Source organism: Charadrius vociferus, unplaced genomic scaffold (genome assembly GCF_000708025.1).
Source record: "Charadrius vociferus isolate BGI_N301 unplaced genomic scaffold, ASM70802v2 scaffold494, whole genome shotgun sequence".
NCBI lineage: Eukaryota > Metazoa > Chordata > Aves > Charadriiformes > Charadriidae > Charadrius > Charadrius vociferus.
Window position 1 is genome coordinate 1087409 of NW_009648157.1, and position 21828 is coordinate 1109236.

Here is a 21828-nt window from a genome sequence, read left to right on the forward strand (position 1 = left end):
TAGAAAGCACACAGCAATTGCAGATGACTTTGAGTATCGAAACTGGAGATGGGTAGTAGGCAGTTTCAGAGAGAAAATCTTGATGCTGTGCAGGTACTGCTCAGCCGTAGCCAAAACATTGGTTTGTTAGCAACACTGGTTTAGCCACAAATGTAAAGCACAGCACTATACGGGCTGCTATGAGGAGATTTAGCTCCATCCCAGCCAGACATCTTAAGAAACATTTGTAATCCTGGAGTATTTTACAAAAACATAATTAAGAGAAGCAATGGGGTCTGTTGTCATTTTTTACAAATGAAAAAAACCAAAACAACAACAAACCAAACAACCCCACTTCATTAAAATCCTAACTAAAAAGCAGAGGAGGCCATAGCAGCTGACTGTCTTAGATGTCAGCTGAGCTGGGACATTCAGCTTTAACCAGAAAGCTGATTAAGCTAATGTAAACAGAGGCAATGTCTGCAGTGACGAAAGACCAACTGAATTCTATCCTTACTTAAACAGCAGTTAACTCTGTTGATATGGAATTACTCATATGTGTACTCAAAAAAGAATTTTGCTCCATAACAGGAAATTTTCAGATGTGGAAGCCTTATTAGGACATTCACATTTCAAATCCAGGTGCTCGCTCTGCTTCATACATGCAGGTATCATGCATCTTTTCACTTTGATGCTGATTTGGACATCTAGGTCAGAGACAACTCACATATCTATTGAGGAAACCTGAACAGACACCTGGATCAGAGGATTTATTGCAAGTCATTGGGTCAAAAGCAATTCAAGAGTACAATGATATAACCCCTTTTTACCTTGTATTTGGATAATTGGGCCTTCTTCTCATAGAGTTCACTCTTTGGCTCTGCTGGAGCATGTAACATGGTTTGGTACTCCATGACCCACTGAGTCTGTGCCTTGTACTTGTCCGAGAACTCCTTCGCCAGCTGAAGGCACTTCTCTGAAGTCATGTGCTCTTTCCTGATGGAGCCAGCCAGCTCTTCAAGCTGTTCCACATGGTCTCCAATTTCTTTTCTTAACTGGTCAACTTCATTTTCTTCCATGTACTTTATAGCTCGCTCCCCCTTCTCACGAGCAGATTTCAGTAAACTGTGTCCTATGTCCATATCACTCAATAGCAGCTGGGAAGGAAGTGTTGGTTAACAGAAAATGTATGCAAGCTCTTGCTTTGTTTTTGGGTGGGGTTTTTTTGTTGGGTTTTTTTTTTTTGTTTTTTTTTTTTTAATTCATTGTAGTTCTATTATTAGTGAGAAGCTATTTTTTAAAAAAAATTTTGCTAAGGACACAGAAGGAATTGCTAGGGAAATTGACTGGACTTTGCATTACAAAACTGCAAAGATAAACACAGAAACTGAGGGCTATCAGGAGAGGATTCATACCCCAAATTCTGGAATAGATTAAAGTTTTCCCTTAGCTTATTATGCTTAAACTGCAGGACATATGAAAAACTCATCTACAACTCTGAGATGAAACGTGAGTTTTACTAGTGAGTTATTTCAATAAGGAGAAATAGGAAGCACTTCTTGCCACAGTGCGTGTTGGTATAGAATATTCTTGAAAGGTTGCTTTGTGAGGGGAATTTATTGTAAGTTTTAACCTAAAACAAAACGCATACAAACATGCCTTATGAAGGATAGGATTATATTATGTAGGATCTCAGCAACCAGACTGCGATCTAATGCGTATATGACATGAGAACAGAAAGTTCATACCCAGTAATCTTTATCCTGTTAGCTTCTCTGGGCAAGATGAAGTCAGAATTTTGAGCAGCTGTTAAGATGCATGTTAAAACATAGCTTATTTTTGGCAGAAAGAAACAAAAATTGCATTCAAGAAAGCTGTACCTCTAGTTTCTGCACTTTTTTCTCCATTGCTGTTCTATCAACCACGTCAAACTTGGTGATCACATTTCTGAAGTTCTTGTTAGTAGCGCCGTACCAATTTGTGTAAGCACTAAAAGCTAATTCTGACTCCTCCATACAGCGTATTTCTTCTTCCAGAAATTTTATTTGCTCCTTCAAACAAATATGGAGGGTAGGGGGAAGAAACAAAACCACATAGAAGTTTATCATTGCTATTGGCTAAAGATAGCAATAAATTGCCATTTATTAATAAAACCTGATATACTAAGATTAAACACATAGGTTTTGAATACTTTCATATCTAAGGGGTAATTCTCACTGAGATCTTGTCAGGGTGTACATATAGCAATCACTAATGTTAAAACTGAGTTAATAATAAACACTGAAAATGTACTTATATTTTGAAATTTGAATTGTGACTTGTGATGACGGTACTATCAGACACTCACTACTTAATGTGACCTGAAGACTCTACCTTATCAATTCAAATTTTCCTGTATTTCAGTGATAACCTGAAAACATTTCTCTAGAGGTTGTTCAGCATTCAAAGATACTGAATTCTGAAATTCTCCCCTGAAACTGCTAAAAAAGAAGTTAATAACATCTGATTAATACTGAAAATTTTTGAAAGGGCATTATGCTGATTACGGTTCTCTAATACGAATGAAAATCCACATGTATGTGTGTGGATATATATGAATATATATGTGAATATTATATTATTGAATCTACGGTAATGAATAAACTGATAAAGTCTTATTAAGAAAGTCTGTTTAATATTTGCTTCTTAACTGACAATTTATGTTGTTATAATGAATTAATTTTCATTACTTACCAAAACATGAAGAAGTAGTGTTTGGTAGCGAGAGGTGAGCTGTGTAGCCTGGCTTCCCATTGTACTTGCAGTGAGACTTTCCTCTAGTATTTGCTGAGCCAATACCCCAACTTCCTCCACATCATCTTTGTAGATTGTAATCTCCTCATGCCACTTCTATGAGAAAGACATTATCCATCTTATATGACTGATTCAAACATCTTAAACACAACAGGAATTTATTTGTAACTGTCAGGAAATCATTGAAAAGGAAAACAACTACATGGTTGTAAAACGTGGATTTACTACAGGAAAATAAAAGAAAATCTGATGAAGGTTAATGTAACGAATAAGCTGGAAGCTTTATCATACCATATGGACTGCCTTTCATTACAATAGATTCAATACTTCCCTCCCCCCCCCCAATAATAATAGAAATGCAACCTGGACTTCTTATAGAATTTGCCCAAAGGTTTAAAGGTGACTGTAAAGTATAACCTTGAATCTCTTCAAATCTGCTTCCTGTGGTTATTCAGACCCCTGCGTTCTCTTTGCAGTGACTAAAGGAGTATTATTACATCAACACAGCAGAGACTTCACAACACAGCTGGTCACATTTTACTCTTGTTACAACATTAACACTTCCCTACTCCAGGATTGATCTTTGTCCTTGGATAGGCCTTCATATATCACAAAGCACATGAATTCCAGATCTTCCTATGAGATTTCAACATTGGTATAGCCATACCCTTACCAGTAAAATAGGAGGAACCTGGCACGAAGCCCTCATGAGTCCATCACTCTAGGCACCACCTCAGAATAAATTCCAGTGCTTCCTGTCATTTTCACAGTGTAACCGGGAACTGATGTGGAAACCTCACGTGGTATTTTGCTTAAGGAATGCCTTAACTATATTCTTTACCTTCATTTGCTGAAGCTGCACGTCCTTTGTTGCTCTACCAGACTGCCTCCCAGTCCTGATAGCAACTTTTTCCTCCAGACCCGTTAGCCAGTCATTAACCTTCTGAAATTTTTTCTCCATTAACCTCAGTCTGCTCACAGTGGCATTTAATTGGCTTCTTGCTTCAGAAAGCCTGTGCTGATAAACTTGCCAATCCTGCCGTAAGGATTCCAGGGCTCGGTCTTCTATCTGGGGAATGCCCCAGGGAATCACCTCCTCTCTAGCGTGGACAGCAGCATTCAATAATGCTTGTCCTTCTGCACAGTGGATCTGCAGCTCCTATAAAGACAGAGTTATGGACACATAACCGACATTAACACCTTTCATTCACACGTGGCAACCAATGCCCTGGTTCTACGAAACACAAAAGCAGTTACCTCACATTGTCAAGATGTTCCCTTTAGTTATCTACAGTTGAAAACATATTACACTACCTCTAAGAACATCTATGACAGCGTGCTCATTTACAAAGCAAACTGAATATCGCCATTATCGACAAGTGAATAGGAGAAAATTATTGACAAAGTAAGCATTAAATTCTGTCCCCTCCTTCTAAGTTTATCATCAGTTCTGAAACGTTAGCTGCCTGAACTGGTGTGGGATGGATGCAATCCATTCAGCACAGCCTTAAATTCAAAACTTTCCATCTGCGGCAAGTAGACTGGAAGACAGACACTGAAATTGAATCAGTTTAAAAACAATGAACAAGGTGAGGCTTCAGTCTTTTAAAATAAACAAACATTTATTTTTATGTATGTTTGAGACATGATTCCAAAATAATCCTTGATACCCTCTTCTGGACATGTGGCATTTTCATACCTAATAGAACTTGATTAAAAAGTATGAAGGGATTCAATCCAACCAGAAAACATAAGCAGGAAATTACCTTAACAAAATACAGTTGTGTGTTGTCTCAGTTTATATTTGAAACATATATTCAGATTTTGCAAAGTAAATTATGATAACAAGGCATATATGCAAAGTCCCTGATCGTACGAAGACCTTCTCAGTATCCTGAATAAAGTAATAAATATTTCATAACTCAAGTACAGACCTTTTGCTAATTCAATAGCAGGTATGAAAGTATTTTAAGCCAGCTTAAGATCATAGCTGGGAAATTACTGAAGCGCTATCGGTTCACCCTTCATTGTCACTTAAGTGATTCAGTAATAGTCTCCCCACCTCACCACGGGAGGTAGCCTACATGACTGGAACTGCCTGAAAGTAGAGGCATCTGCACTGTAAGCAATAATAGGTGAAAACCCAATAAAAAAAATACTTTTGATATTCTGTGAAACACAGGGAAAAGAAGAGATGGGCCAACATCTAAAACAAATTCAGTACTTGCAAGAAAGCATTAGTATGCCTGGAGATTTCACTCAAGGCCTGACACTTGCTAGAAATGAGTGACAATGTTTCCATTGACTTTACTGGAACCACTTTTGAGCAGCAAAGTACTTTTATATAATGTAATTCCAAGTTGTTCTTGAGAAATAAAAAAAAAAAGAATGCAATTTTTATTCCGTTATTTTACAAGTAGGATTATTTATTTATTTAGTGTCACGCGTTATGTACCTGTAAGTCTCGGAGTGTTGCCTCCTGTTTCTGGGCATCACCATTGAGATGTGATAAACAGTCAAGTTTTTCCTGTTCCTTCTCCAGCCATACTTCAAAGGTCTTCAGATTTCTTTGGTACTCTTGATGTAAGTTAAGCAGTCCTTCAGCTTTTGTTACTGCCTCCTGCTTGTTAAAATATTTGCATACATGTATATATATCTTAGTGTATCACCAAACCAAGAAAACATAAAACCCGGACTTCTATCAAGGTGAAAAGTTTGTATCTGATGCTGAGTTCTCCTAGAATTCAAGAATACTTGGATTCTAAGGATGGTTTGATGAATAAAGAGGGGGCAAATGTGGGGATACATATACTTATCCTAAAAGATTTAAAGTTTTGATTTTGGATCGCTTATAAATAACACCATAGTGTCTAATAACAAAAGACCTTCTTAATTTTTATTCCAATTTAAATTCACTTTACTGAAGTGATTAATAAGAGCATAAGCTTAGAAATTGCATATTTTTTTTGCCAATGGAATAATAATCTTCTACTAAGAGTATCTAATATCTTTAGGTTTGAAGACCGCCCAAGTCCTTTGTGGGGAGTTCCTACAGAGCACAGTGAGAAACAGACTGCAAGTCTTCTGTGTATGTGGGTCAGCAAGTTACGATAATTTCGCAACCCTGCACTAAAATATTACCATACCTGGTGTACAGCAGGAAAGGTGTCATATATTAGCACTAGACCAGTCTTTCTAAGAAATTATGGGAACGGTGAATTGAGTTTGGAGCAAGACAGGCTGCATCCCAGGGCAGCAGGGTACAAAAGAAGAAAAAGACTTTCATAAACAGCATCCATGAACCTTTTGCCTGCGTTACCTATTTCTAACAGGTCCGAGTAATGGGACAAAGGAAGAAAAGAGGAGTGTTACCAATCTTTTACAAGGCCTGTACACGCCCAATAGGGGGAAGATGGAAAGAGACTTGTTCTCTTGCCTCTTCACAGTGGCTGCAGAGAATTACAGGTCTTGGTCTGCTAAGGCTTGGGCCACAAACCCTTGGGGAAGCTTGTCAGGTTTCCCACCTGGCCAAAGGATTATTAAAGGATTTGACCATTCTTTACTTTCCAGGTATTTGCTTTGAAGTTTGAATTTCTTTCTAAAGAACTGTTGAATGTACTTTTGACACTTAACATCATCACCACAGTTGGGAGCGGAGAAGAACAAAGTCATCTCGGGTATTAGGTGGGAAGAGAAAGAAGAGATGCTTCTTGCTACATGAGGAAAGAGGTACAGAGCTCTTGCCCCTGTGAACTACTATCCATTTCTCATTGTTCTCATGCTGTTGCTCAAGTTGAGCAAATACAGGGAGTCTGTATAGCTTTGTGCAAGAGAAAAAGGTAAAGGTTAAAGGAACCCCATGCTAAAAGGAATACAAGATATTCACTAGCACTTCCCAGGACTGACTTACTTCTCTGGCAAACCTAAGTGAGTTCATTCACAGAAGGCCCAAAAAAAGACTGCATTGCAGTCTTTGCAGTTGTGGAAAAGAGTACCACAAAACAGCGAATCCCTTCTGCATTTGAAAAACTGAATTTTGGCCCTTTCCACAGGACAAAGACACCGTTGAGACAACAAAATTCAATTTTGCTACACTGCTGCATGAAGAAAAGTTGCCTTCCTGAGCATACATTATGCATTATTTAATTATCACAGAGGAATTTGGGTTAACCAGAGATAATCACCTAGCTTTAAATGTATGACCAGGTCTTCTATTATTTCTTTTTTATCTTATATCTTATATTAAAACCCATCTTGGTCTTTATCTGCCTATGCCCTAATCTTTTCCAGATCTAAGATGTTAACAATTATCAGTAAATGTAGTACTTATCATGCTGGGTCTTTTGACCTTAGAGTCAGTTTACTTGCTAATAAGGTTTGTGTTCTATAGTAAGCTTCTATAGTTGTCAACCATTTGTGAATTACTTGACTGACTGGTTGCATTTACTGCAAACCATACATTTACGCAAATCACAGATTCTGAGATGCTCCCAACTTTTCAGTCACAATGGGTAAAATCATATCTGTGCTGAAGTCAATGAGACTTTTGACATGGAGTTGCTCAGACTGTTTAACTGATGATTTTTTCAGACTCAGATTTTTAGAACCTTTCTGAAAAGACCTGCATCTCAGTGGTACAGCAAGCTGTCTTGCTTGATAAATTACCCTAATAACTTTCTGTTACATTAGGGTACAGCTGTCCCTAAAGTTTCACTCTTCATTTAGTTGAAAAATAAATGATAAGTGAAAAGACTTTCTCTTTCTCCTTGTTGCCAACAAAACAAGAGGGAGTGGTATTAAGAAAAACTGTACCCTCGTTCTGTCTTTGAGGAACTTATACCGCTCCTGAAGGTCCTGAAGTTCAAGCTGAGTGACATAATGCTCAGCCATCCCACTTCCTTTCACTTCAATCGTCTCCAACAGGCTGCTGTGACTCAACACCTCTTCACTGAGTAGCTACAAAACAGAATGAGAAGAACACATTTATGAATGGGCAGCATTAAAAGAAGACCACAGATTAATCTTGCAGTTACTCAGCCATTTTTGTTGCTTATAAGGTGATATGGTTTTGTTGCTGGTTTGTTGTAAAGCAAACACACCTTTGCTTTGCTGAGGGCAGCTGTTTTTTCCCTCAGTTCAGCATACTGCCTTTCAGAAGCATTCATACTTGCTTCTACTTTATCCATCCAGCTGGAAAACTGACGAACATCATCCTGGTAACTTGTCCATTTGGAGAGAGCTCCTTCCAGTTGACTGCAATTTAAAAATACATGTTTCTTGTGATAGTGGAGGTTGTCATGTTATTTAAGCAGTGAGATATAGTCATATACAGTTATTCTAGACTATATATTATAAGAAAGATATATCACAAGCTAAGCAGTCTGAGACAGAGTTGTTAAAACTCTACAAGTTTTAGGTGGGAGCACTGTTTGGCTGATAAAGAGAAATTAAGTTTTCCAAACTTGGAATAGTAAGGAGCTCTGTAAGTTATGTAGTTAGCTGACATGTTCTAGCTTTAGTAAATAAAATGCAACTAAAAGCATAAGATCCAGAATCAGAAATTTTCTGTCCCTTTGCATACATTCAAAAGTTGCAGCATTCTAATGTTTAATTACCATTGCTGTTTTAAGTTGAAATATTTGCAACTAGTGATGTTCCACCAAAGACAACTAGATTTTTTCCCCTTGTATTTCTTTACTCTATCACTTTGAGAACCACTATTGGACATCGTAATTAGAGTACCTTTCGTGAAATGCTAGCAAATGAAAAATGAGACAGGATCTCAACAGAGCAACCATTAATGTCTGTGACAAGATCTTCTCATTTCTGAGAACAATTCAAGGCATCAAGTGTAACTCAAAGTAAAATTTACAACAAGATTATGAACATGGAATCCACTTTTAAGAGTATATTGACAATAAGTGTTAACAAAGCTTAGATCCCTCATGGTTTCCTCCCCTTTTTCTACTGCAAATGATTGTGTCACTTAAGGCCTCTAGACCCGCAAGTGCCCGTTAGGCACGTGCAGTCATTTTATATGAATTTGACTCTTGCAATAATAAAACTCTGGGAATTAACTTTTCAAAAATGCTGACAGTGCTTTATTGCTAAGCGTTATTCTGCACCTCATACCCTTTTTACCTCTTGCACTGGATACAAGCAGACAGAAGAGAAGCCCAGCTGTCCTTCAGGGTTTGCAACTGCCGTTCAATCACTGGTAGTCCCTCCAGAGAAGTATTTTGCAGAACAGATTCTCCTCTTGTCAGAACCATTTTCATTTGGATTTCTTTTTCTTGTTTCACTGCTAGTAGTCCCTAAAAAGTGAGTGGATATTATTCTACTTCTATCATCAACTGGGCATGAATATACTAACTGGCTTTACTGGAAAATGAGCTGATCAAATTTAGCAGATTGTACAAACAGTCAGTTGGAAGAGGGACAGCAGGGTTCACAGCTCAGCTTCACAAGGAAAAGGTGACTTTCAAAGGGTAGGTTTAGGTCATCCAAAAAATATTAGTTGACAGGGAAGTTTTCATGGAATCTGTACAGGTATTTACAGTGTATCAGAGAAGGTACCGTTGGGTGGAAAAGCTGGCTTTCTAAACGGAAAGTCATTTAAATGGAAAACTGGAGGATTCATTCATAGAGAAAACAAGATGTGATAACAGAGCTCTTCTACAGGGCTGAAATACAGTTCTACAACTCTAGGATCTCTTTGCAACAGAAAGGTACCAATGCATAAACTCAGTAGACTATCAGCAACGTCAGCTTAGAGACTTCAGCTCCTGGAGCTGTGCTGTTATAAACTAACAGCTTCTGACATTATGCAAAGTCATGAAAAGCCTGAAAGCTTGAACCTGAAAGACTCAATGAACAAAGGCTAAATACAATTCTAGTATTTTGCTATCATCTCTTGGTATTTGATGTATCCTTATAATTTTGAGGACTTGTCCATATTTTGGCCACAGCTCAAAATTTGAGACATCAATAATATGAAAAGTATTGTTTTCTGAGCACTGCTGTTCGACATCTGTTGTGCAATGATATTAATAGACACTATTTTCTTAACTGCAGTCACCATTTTTAAAGCAAACAGTTACAGGAAAAGCTGTTCTGAATCCTCCATATCACCTGTAAGATCTAGGAAATGATATATTAAACTAACAGAAGTGAATATCCTACCTCTTCCATTTAACCTTCAGCAGTCACACATCATCTTTTGAGTTTTTTTAAGAATTAGCATATATGCAGTTTTTCGTATCATAAAGGTCCCTATATCCTTCCTAGGGAAAACTTCTAATAATGAGCTCTTTCATCTATAAAAAGAGTTATTTTTGAGTAAATTGAAAATCAGTGTCTGAACAACAGTTGTTACACTAATACACATCAATTAATGTAAAGTATCATAGATTTGCAATCTTCTTACAGACCTAAAAAGAGCAGGTTTTGGAGTCTATTGTTTCCATACCTCTAGCTTTAACATCCGGCTGTCCAGAACACTCTTGTCTGCAGTGGGATGACAGTAGGAATCCAGCATGTGAACTGCATCAGCCACCCAGTCCTGGAGGTCCTTGACACTGTGCGAGAACTGCTGGTGCTCTGCTACGACCCTATCCATTCTGGAAACTTTCTCCTGCAATTCATAAAGCAATTAGTACCAGCAGCTATTCAAAGGATTGCTTATTCCCCATACCTACTTACGGAGTTTCATAAACTGTACTCAGAAATTCTCTTTGTACATTGATAATTACAAGTATGCTTACTAGAGCACGGGATGAATTTTGCATACACACACCACCCCCCCTCACACACACAAGTTGTCCAAACATAATATACAACTTCAAATTTCAGAAATACCCTTTTTTGTTTTATAAATGTAAAGCTTCATCTAATTGTCTCCTCTTATCCAAAGTAGATGAGAGTTTTCTGGTTTCACTTCTTTTTAAACATCTGGTAAATCACACCTAAACTCCATTTCAGTGTTGCAGCTGAAGAAAACTTGTGAAATCTGTCAATGCACAAGACAGATTTAAGCCTGTGAAGCTATGCCACTGCAACAACATTACTTTGTTAATACTTGGAAAAGAAAGCCCTGTTTTCCTCAATTACTCCTGTTTGTATAACCACTCTTCTGAAAAATTACTGACACTCGTGCTCAAGTTACATTGCTAGAAGGCCTGAGGTGAACAGGAACACAGAGCAGAGAGTATTTCACACGGTGACAGAGAACTAAAGTCAAGCCAGGGAAACAGGTTTAGGAAGTTACAGACAGGGATCTTCTTCAAGCGTCCACGACTATCCAAAGAATTTCAGGATTTCTTTCATAGGCTGGATCATACGTATCCTCTGCCTCAAATTCCTTCTTTTCATCCTGACGCCTCCTACAAGTTCTGTCCATGTAAGCTGATGTTAGTAACTCGTGCATCTCTCCCTTTCTCATTTTGCAGTCATGAAAATTTATCATGGCCATGTATACGATCATTTTCAGTACGCCACACAGCTCTAGATATGCTTTATAATTTTTATTTCCACATAAAATGTAGAAATTAACAAACTAGCAAATGCCCCAATATAAATACTTTCTGAATCGTTATCCGAAAACACACTTCCTAAATCCTTAATTATTGTCTTTACTGTAGTAACTATAAGCCTAATTCAATATCAAGCCTTCTTCGTGACTGGAACTTTGTGAAAAATAGCAGTCCTAATATGAATACCTTCTTATCTGTTTACACAATAGAGATAGTAGAACTATTAAATGGTGAAGTGAGTCAAGCACCACTCAGCAAAACAGTTAGGTTAAACTCTCAGTTCTTAGCATGACGCTTTAGAGCTTAGCCTATGCCTTCCCTTCAACCTTCAAAAGCAGCCTAAGAGGTACTTCTTTTAGAAGGCCAATCTATTTGTTTTAGATAAAGACGCTGACACTGCAAATAATTAATCATCATTGTAGGATGCAATGAAGTAATAACTTTTCTGTATTCTGTATTTTCTAACAAAAATAACTCCCCTAAGTTTTGAAAAAATACTGCCTTGAGGTGCCACTTATTACAAAAATAAATGTTTTCAAAACTTGAAATAATCAAAATCAAACCTGATTATTGTATAATCAGGTGGGACTTACTTTTTAATCAAAACACATTAAAAAAAAAAAAAAATCACAATTCCATTTTGTTGACAGTCCATGGAATTACCCAGGTCCTTACTTTGATTCTCTAAAGCTAGTGTGAAAGACAAGATAGCTGAGGCATACCACAGAGCAGACAAGCAAGACAACTGCAGTGCTTCACATTTCAGTCTCTTTTTCCCCACATACATCAAAAGAAGTGCTTAAAAGCACATACACTGAGTGCATTACCTTTGTCAGATTGCTTAGAGTCAGATATTGAGAAGACAACTGAGACACTCTGCGCATAAAGCTTTTGCTGACAGCTTGCTCTTCCCACAGCTGCTGAGCTTTCTCTTTTAGCCTGTTGAGCTGATGCTCGTGGCAGCTTATTTCCTCAAGGACAGACTGTAAAGCACAAGCACGTTAATAGTAAGAGTGGGTGCAAGAAAGGAGGAAAGAGAGAAGCATGAAGGCCCCATGAAAAGTGGAAGTGACATATGGCAAGCTTGCTGTGAAAGGCACACCATATAGCTACAGCAGCGAAGCAGGATGTCATAAGAAATGTGGAGATGCAGAACCTGATGGAACAGGATCATCAACAGCAATCCTTGAAACCAGTTCTCATCTTATTTAGAGGTCAGGATGCTAGAATGATCAAGCTTTTGTAAGAAATCGATGAGGCCAGGAGGATGGGACAGGAAAGTCTGGCTGCGTTAAAAAGGCTTATAAGAAGTCACCTGCAACTTTTGCTGTTCTCTCCTCTTGGAAGGAAGATCATGGAGCCGACTGCTACTTCCTTGCACTATGCTCTCAGTTGTGGTCAGCCACTCCTGCAGAGGCTCAGCAGTTGCTTCGAAGTCCTTCATCTGGATCTTTAAGTTCTGGGAAGACACGCACAATTTTATCGACAGTCCCATTGCACTGGGCATAACTGTAATGCGCAACACACAGAAAGGACATACAATTGCAGCCAAACACTACACAACTCTTCAGAATAAATTATGCCACCTCTGCTCCTTCCCATCTCACAAGCAGACACTGAAAGAAAAGTCTGAGAGCGCACCTCTTTAAGAGGCAAAATAGAGGCAACAATGTAGGATATGTCTACACAGTTGAGGGGAGGCTGAAGCAAATTTCCTCTCAACTGAAAGTTTTATAGATCTTATGAGCTTTGGCTCAACATAAGTCTAACTCTCACAGCTAAGGCACTCTGAAGAAAGGCTAATTTGGGATACGAGTTACCTAACATCTGACTGCAGTCATTCACACTAACCCCTCCTTAAATGGGCTGCCACTATTCCTAGGTGATGTATGACTAACTTCAACCCAATCCTGGACTAAGTTCAACCCAATCCTGGTGATCATTTCTGGTTATATTATTTTTTAGTGTAAAATTTTCGTTATAAAAATGTCTGCATTAAGGCATATGTAGGCATTCCTTCAGTGCCTGCATATTTTTATTGTAGGCTTTTTCTGCCTTATTACAGAAAAAAAAAAAGAGCATCTGAAATAATCCATATGGAATAGAAACCTGAACAGCATAGCTCCTGTGCCCTAGTTATTTTTATTTTTTTTCCCCACAGTCTGATTTAGTTTTGTTTTTAGCTGTAACTTTATCACTTAAATTAAATATCAGAATGAAAAACTAAGCCTATGAAACTGAAAAATGCTTGGCTCGAGAAGTTTAACTTCTAAGGACGTCTTCTTTCCATGGCAACCCTGACATGAAGAAAGGTACCGGAAAATTTTTTTAAAGCTTTCCTACAAAATATATTAAATGTATTTAAACTTTTTCTCAGCTGGCTAGGCAGCGTTGGTTTGAAACACGAATGCCTAGGAATTTAAATTCTCCTAGGCTAAGCAGGGAATTCCAGCTAAGACCTTTTGACCTTAAAACCTATGACCTTAAAAGAGATTATGTTTTTAAGATATTCATCTTCTGTGCTGGTTGAATTGCGAGTACTGAACAGAGAAAGGCAGTGGGATTTATTTAAAAAGTTGCTCAAATAAATCATGACATTTCATCAGTTTGCAGTAAGAGAGAGAACATTTACCCACTGTACTGGGACTGTTCGATCAGCAAGAGTGTCAGAAATCTGTGCTAAAACAGTCCTTAAAAAATAAACTGTCTTTTAGTAATCCAGAACATTTGATGAGACTTATATTAATGAATTTGAGCAACTCCTGTCTTTGTTGCCTTCACTTACTCTGAACAACACTCTTCTGCATGAAACACCCCAGTTAAATCAAAGTGGAATCAGATCATAAGGATATAAGTAAACAAAAGTAAAACGTAAGCAGAAGACTTCTTGAAAACTGTTATTTATTAGCTCTGTCACATACAGCTAAATACGAAACCTAAACTGTGCTGTTTGAAACAAAAAGCAAAGAGGAAATTTAGATCCCATCTTTCACCACTGTGACGGGTTCAATACCTCCAATGCAGATTCCTTCCGGTGGAGGGTGGTGATAAAATTTTTCCAATCTTCTTTAGCTGTAGCAGATTTGTCCTGGATAACTTTAGCCTTTTCCTTTGGTAAAACAGAGCACAGCAGTTCCCCTTTGGATGCTACCAGGTTTAGTTTTTGTTGGCCATTCTCACTTTCTGATAAGAATTCCTAAAAATAACAAAAAAAGAAGCTAACTGGTGAACTTTGGGTTGCAGTAAAGGTCAATGTCAAGCTCCCAGAAAATTTAACAGGGACAAGAGTTTATTGCTTCTGCTCATTAACATGCTAACTCATCTTTTGGTACATTCCATTTTAATATTATTCATATTTATGGGATTTAGGGACAACAGCTACTTAAGCCAGAAGTGCCATACGTCTAAATAACGTATATATTTAGACTCTAGGATTACCTGTATATTCTGCATTTCATGAGACAATTACTGGTCATTTAGCTGGGTATTATACTTCTTTAAATCTCTAGTTTCATTTCAGGGAACCAGTATCCTGGCAGAGGTAACAGCAGGAGCCAGGGCCCACTCTGAGGCACGCACAGGACTGAAGTCTTCTCACGGGCGACAGCCACACTGTACTTCCAGCAAGTGTGTAGGGGTGTGGGCTGATGCTTAGACCCTGAGCAATGTCTAAGCTGGGGGATTTATTCCTCTGCATCCTTAATTTACCTTCCCTCTTTGAAAATATTTTTCTTCATGGAAATCTTGCACAATGCCAGTGTGCAAGAAGCGTATGGAAAAATGCATGTCCAAGAATTATACAGAAACGTAAGGAAACAGCCAGATTTTAAAATTCTAATGTACTGGGATAATGTTCTTATAACTTGTAATTATTAGAAGACTTTGTGAGCATTTAGGACTCAAAGGAATTTAGCAGTCTCAAACACCGACATTTTAAAGTATTACTATCATGATTATGTGATATACAAACAGTTTTATATCCATAATCATAAGGTTACATCCACGTTCAGAAGTAACAGACTTGATACAAAAATTACTAAGTCAGGTTCTGATTCTGTGTTACAGTAGAGGTCTTAGTAGAGAATGCAAAGGATCTGTTAGCTTTCAGATACCTGGTTCAAGTTCTGGCTATATTAAAATCAAAGATATGATTGCCTTGTGACTTAATGATGTCAAATGTGCCAAGAGATAAAACACTAAATTAAAAAAAAAAATAAAGTTTAAGTTTATACAGGTTATCAAGACATCTCCAGAAGTCCTAAAGCATTTACTGAATGACAAAAAAGTTTATTTCCTCTAAAGCAGCTTTCAGGGAAGAGGAGAACAAAGTAAGGTCTTATGCTCTGAAGGGGCTGCAGTGATAAAGAAAAAAAATATCTTACCACTGTTGAAAAAAAACAAACCTTGTTAAACTCGTCTATTTAATGTAAAAAAACTACTAGGATTTTTTCCCCAGCTATTTCCTCTAAACATTCTCATTTTGGGGTAGTCAAAAATTTGATATATTAATACCGTGTCGTTTACGCTTTCAAGTAAACCATTTAAGCAAGGGAAAGTGAATTTACCAAAAGGAGAAGGAAGTGATTTGGGTTTTGGTATTTTCTGAGAAACTGATATGAATTTCTTTTGTTACACTATCTAAATGAAGGTTTAGCAGTCTCATTATGTAATTCTCATTCTGCTATTATTAGTTAAAATTATAGTTGTGTTCTATTGACAAAAGTATTTCTTTCACTTGCTTTATTGGCACTTAATTGGCATTCCTTTCCACAGAGTTGTTGGGGCTCGTTTTAGGTTTATGTGAAAAAGACACTTTTTAAATGCCTGCTTGCACTGCATACTTTTTAACTCTGCTCTTGCACTACAAGGGCTCTAGTTTCATATAAGAAGAAAAATATTTACATAACTTTGAAATAATTCAAGGTACTAAGTCCCGATTCTGATATTGTTCTGATTTTACAGTACTCTCCTACTTTAAAAACATATTTTTTTCCTATTGTAAAAAAAGAAACAAACAAGGAAAACTGCTATGAGAGACAATGACTACATACAAACTGTAGCCCAACAATAAAACTAAACAAAATAGATTGAAAAAGAAAAAAATAAGTGTTTATTTCCTTGCAATTAGTCACCTTTAGTGTTGACATTAACAACATCAACAAAAAATAGTAATTAACCAAACAATTCAATCTGAGCTTTATATGCAACTGATTGGTTCTCCCTTAGACTAATATTTTACTGCTATAGTTACCTGTATTTTCTGCAGACTTGCTGAAGCTTCGCCGATATTTTGAGGCACGTCAAAGCATTTGGCTGTGGTGACTTTTGCATTGACCAGCCACTGCTGGAAGTCCCTGTAAGCCGTCCGAAATCTTTGCTGCAAGATCTGCTCTTTGCTTTGACATCCTTTTGAAGCTTGCAGGCAGAGGCTGGGTTTTGTCACATCAGGGAAGCAGAACAGAGGGAGGGAGGGAGGGAGAGAGGGAAGGAAGGACTCTGTTAGGTGACAATGCTATTACTTAGTTCTCTGAAATACAGCGGTAAGGTTAGGTTAACCTGGACGCCTCCTACCAAATTTAAGCACCTAACTGAGGCACCAGGAAATCCATTAGAAGCTTTCAGTTCCTTAAAAGTGAAGCATGTGAACTGGGACACAACTGTCACAGATATGACAGGTATGAGCATTTCCAGAGAGTGACTCAGTGCACCTAAGCATGAAGCCCCTTTCTCTCTCCAGGGACAGGACACAGAACTACAGTGATTACAAGTCTAACTTCTGTGGCTCAGTTAAGTTTGTAGCATTAGAAGGGATCCATCTGGGTCATCACACCCTTCTTCTGCAGCTACAGAAGCCAAAAGCTATAGCCCCCTGCAAGGGACAACAGTATCTTGTGTCTGAAACGCAGGCGTCATACTCCCAAGTAAATCAGCTGGACTGACCTGAGAGAAAGCAAGAAAGCAAGCAAATGCCAGCTGCCCTGTTTCGGGGATCCAGCTAGTCAGAGAAGAGTAAACTGAAGGACAAAATTAAGAGAAAGATCTTAACTAGCTGGTATAGCTTGTTCCTCCTTCAGACAAAGAAGCCATAGTGCTACCTCACAGTTTCTTACAAGGGTTCCTCCTGTAACAGGTCAGGTGTGGATATACATTAGTTTCAGCTGAGTTTAGAGACGTAGCCTGGCTTTTAGAAAAAAACTCCAAATTGCTACATTTAAAAATCTCTATTCACACCAAAATCAAAATTCTAATCATGATTCTAATCATTGTTACCTCTGTTTCTAATTCAAAAAATCTAATGAATGGTTCCCTAAAAGACAGCCCACATCCCCCCACCCCTTGCCCCTGGGACTGATTAACTATAAACAAGATGAACGTGTACCTGTTATACTCCTTAATCAACCCTGAAACTTTTGAAGAATGAGTACTCAAATCTCTGGAAAATCTACACAGATCATTTAACTGAGTTTTGATCTCATCTGTCATATGTTCAGACTTTACCAGAGCATCCAATGTTTCCTGTTGAAACAAAACAAATGAACAATATTGGTGATTAAATTAAAAAAAAATAATCTTTTGAATCAAAAGTTATCAGAATTTAAATTCAACTTCATTTATGATCTATGCACGCTTATTTTCAAGAGTATTTTAGCAGTCAAACCTACAGAAGCTTATTTGAAATCATGAGCTTCTAGAGACAAAATTGCTGGAAGTCTCAGCCTTCTTAGCTCAAAATGCTCTCAAAGAACAGTTTAAGATATAAATTTCATTTTAATAAGTGAGCTATGGTATTGTCAGTTAGCTGTATATATATAAAAGTACATACAATTAGGGAATAGCAAATAATATATGTCTATATAAATATAATTAGCCTGTTGGCTTGAGTTTAGCATGTTCAATAAAAACTGTTTTGAGCTGATTCCAAAAAAATTAATTTATGCTCAAAGCTTTTAACAGCTTCAACTCTTTTGCAGAGGGCTTCATAATGTAAAAGTACAGCTGCTCACAATCCTGTGGGAGTAAATGGGTTACTGCCTGTCATTGCTGCACTGGAAAGACTCTTGCTTTGGAGACAGCTAAGCCAACAAAAAAATGCTTTTCTTGGCTTAGCTTACGTCACTGGGAGAGGTGTGATAACCGCTCCAACAAAAACAGTCTTTGTTGACGTCCACAGCATCTCCACTGCAGAATCCCGCCTGCTACTCCAGCATAATGAACAGCGCAGACTTGGCTCCTTGTCCCACTAGAAACTAAATTCTTCAGGCATTCCTCTTAGACTACCAGGGAGAAAAGACAATCTTCTAGCTAGTTACATTTGGCAGTGTTAGGTTAATAGGTGGATTCGATGATCTTAAAGGTCCCTTCCAATCTGGACGATTCTATGATTCACCATAGCAGAGGTTCTGCAGCACAGGCAGGGGCAGGCCAGAGTGTTTGGCACACATAGATTAGTTTGGCTAAATCTAAGTGCTGGTCTGGAGGAAATGTACAATATAAACTTAAGAACCAAATCATATGAAAGTGAATACAGATTTGAACAGGCACATGGAAGTGGGACAAGGAAGTCCCCAAGTGATGTTTCTGAATATATAAAAAAAAAAAAAAAGGATCTTTGAAAATATACATAGTAAACAGTCTGTAATAATTTATCAGCACAAAATTGAATGTTCAGAAGAGGTACAAATGATATACAGGAAAAAATATACAGAAGATTTTCAAAATACCACAATCTACATTCTAGAGATAAAAATGCTTACTAAGTAGATTTTTCACTGTAAAGTATTAACTAACTGTGCAATAAACAGACATCCCTTTATGTAAATGAAAAGTAAAAAGAAATATTATCAAGGGTCTAGCAAGCCAATCAACTGACTTGGCAAGAACAGCAAATGGACAGAAGCTTGTGTCTGCTGCCCATAAGCAACTTCGTGCTTCCTTCACGTCCCTTTTCCTGAAAAAGTCTTCAGAGCTGTGAAACTAATATTTTAAGATCTATATCATTTATTTCTGAGCAAGTAAAAAAAAATAAATACATATATATATATATATATATTGCTTCTTTGTAGTACCTGAAATGCCAGGGGGAAAAAACCAAAACAATCCATTTTGAGAAAAATAAAACTAAAAGCATGCATTGGCTATGAATAACAGTGGCTTAGCCCACAATCCCAGCTTGATTATATTAACATTTCTGAAATCTGTTTGCATTTATAGATCACAGGGAAGCCCTGTAAAAAAGGCTAGAGACAGTTCACATGTATTATGTGTACAAACTTTCCTGTGTTCTTATAAGAAAAAACACTTTGCTACAGCAGATTTTCAGGACCCCTCTGATTTACATTATGTGTGCTCGTATTACGGACTTTATCTGCTTTGAGTTGCTCATACATCAGAAATCTGTTCAACCATCATTAAAAGATACTTGAAATAGTCACACTGCCAGTTTGCTTCGCTGCCATATAAAGTAGCATTTGAATTAAGTAATTATGTAATAGCAATGACTCTTAGAAAAAATGTAAACTAACTACTTTTTGTTTATCTTACTTTATGTTAAACTAGACACACGACTTTTTTTGAAAGCATTAGGAATAACAACACAATGGCTGTTACTTAAACACAGGATGTCACAAATTGTGTAGGGCAGGAATCACCATAATGAAATACTAACAGGTTTTTGTTTGGGTTTTTTTTTTTTTGGGGGGGGGGGGTTTTTTAAAGAAAACATGCCCTAAGGGTAGCACAGTGTTAGATTTGCCTGTTTTCGATGGAATTTTTCAATTTCAAATAACCTATCTCAATAGCTACTAAAAGATTATCCTGATGACGTACAGCCTTAGGCATAACCTTTTAACAAACAGGAACATTAACTTGCAAAACAGGGTACATTTAACTGTGGCATTTTTTCATACAGAAACACTGATAGCACTGTTGCAGCCACTTTGATTTAATTTTGAATCTGACAATTGCCAAAACAATTTGCTGAATTCCAAGTGCAAGGTCTGTTGCTCTTCTGTTGCACATACCTAAAGGATCAGAGCTTGAGAATAACAGAACAACAGAATGAGCATGTTCGTTCTGAGAACTAGGAAATGCATTTTTAATTTGTGGCCTTGGCTTACATGGCAACAGAATCACTGTGAGACAATGAAAATGGAAAGCTGCAGTGCTATTTTACATTTACAATAGGACCTATCCCTGGGGTCCTGAAATGGAAGGGTTACTGTCACATTTCCTCTAACTATAAATAAAATGACATAGTAGGGCTGTGCATAGTAAGTCTTGAGATTCCTCTGTATTCTCCTCATTCGCCAAAGTTTACAGTCGTCTAGTCTAAATAAAGTGTTGTCACATAGAGCTACAGTACATACACAGTATATATACTACTAATAAAAGCTACATCCTTTGAATTTAGTACTTCTCCATTTATAAAATAATAAAAAAAAAAGTCTGGTAATTGTTGCTCCATGTTGATGGCAATTCCATGTCTTCCTTTTCTTTTTAAAACCATCTAAACGTGGAAGACTTTGCATATGTGTATCATTATTTGCTCCAGTGTATTGTCAGCTTTGTTACTCCTACAGATACACACTGGCACTCAAGCCAGCAGGCTCCATAAATCTGTGACAGGAAATTCTGTGGAAGGGAAAGCCACAGAAATAACTTGGCACTGACACCGGAGAAGGAGATTTATAATCTCAGTTCAAAGAGAAGGTGTTCTGGGGTTTTTTGAGTATTTCTTCAGCCAGGGGGTCAGAAAGCAGGCATCACACACCCCTCCTCCTTTACTGAAACTGCTTTCTTGCAATGTTGCCCTGAAAGGGAAATACTCTGTATCTTTCCTCAACATCTGTGATCCACAGTAGTGGAGGTACATGCAAACATATACCTTGATTGTTGTGAATATATATATATGTTTATATATAATGTGCCTGTGAAACATACACGGGGATTTTTTTGCTAGAAGGCAATCAGGAACAGAAACAACCTCTCTATTCGTCTATTCCCCCTGCATTCCATAGCAAAGCAATGAGCAAGTATACCGGTTTCCAGCATAACCTCTTTAAATATTGGATGAGATCTCAACGTGCACAGCGCGTGGGCTATTTCAAGAAATGGAAAGTATAAGCTCAATACACTCTTGACAAATTGTCAGTAAGAAATGGCTCCAGCTGCTACTTGGCTTGTAGGAAATGCTTCTCATTTCCCCGGTCAAGGGCTACTCCGCCTTGGAACGCCGAGCAGCTCGGAGGAGAAGCGGAGAGCCTTGGCGCTCTCAGAGGCAAGCCCTGGTTGTAACATCTAAGCCTCGTACAGCCGAGGCCGAGGAGGCGCGCGTCTTCTGTGCTACGACTACGGTTGCCAAAAAAAAAAAAAAAAAAAAAAAAAGTTTGGGGAAGCTGGGATTGCCCAGAGGCATTTTTCACAAACGCCTTTTACCCTTTCCCACCCGACGGTCCCGCTCGGCGGCAGTTTTCCGCCCCCAGCACCCCGCAGGAACACCCCAAGAGCAGCAGGGGGAAGAGAAGCA

General features: G+C 37.9%; 1 protein-coding gene across 1 annotated transcript in view; it reads right to left on the reverse strand.

Moving 5' to 3' along the window:
* The window catches only part of SYNE1 (spectrin repeat containing, nuclear envelope 1), a 247402-nt gene that overhangs the window by 136766 nt on the left and 88808 nt on the right, over positions 1-21828 (reverse strand). Inside the window, exons 52-65 of the mRNA XM_009884058.1 lie at positions 17683-17819; positions 16555-16732; positions 14317-14499; positions 12619-12762; positions 12131-12286; positions 10241-10405; positions 8914-9086; positions 7872-8025; positions 7585-7728; positions 5228-5392; positions 3614-3931; positions 2713-2868; positions 1860-2030; positions 810-1136 (exon numbers count right to left, since the gene is read on the reverse strand). Of these exons, the coding sequence (XP_009882360.1) occupies positions 810-1136; positions 1860-2030; positions 2713-2868; positions 3614-3931; positions 5228-5392; positions 7585-7728; positions 7872-8025; positions 8914-9086; positions 10241-10405; positions 12131-12286; positions 12619-12762; positions 14317-14499; positions 16555-16732; positions 17683-17819 (2571 nt within the window). The remainder of the gene's footprint in view (positions 1-809; positions 1137-1859; positions 2031-2712; positions 2869-3613; positions 3932-5227; positions 5393-7584; positions 7729-7871; positions 8026-8913; positions 9087-10240; positions 10406-12130; positions 12287-12618; positions 12763-14316; positions 14500-16554; positions 16733-17682; positions 17820-21828) is intronic.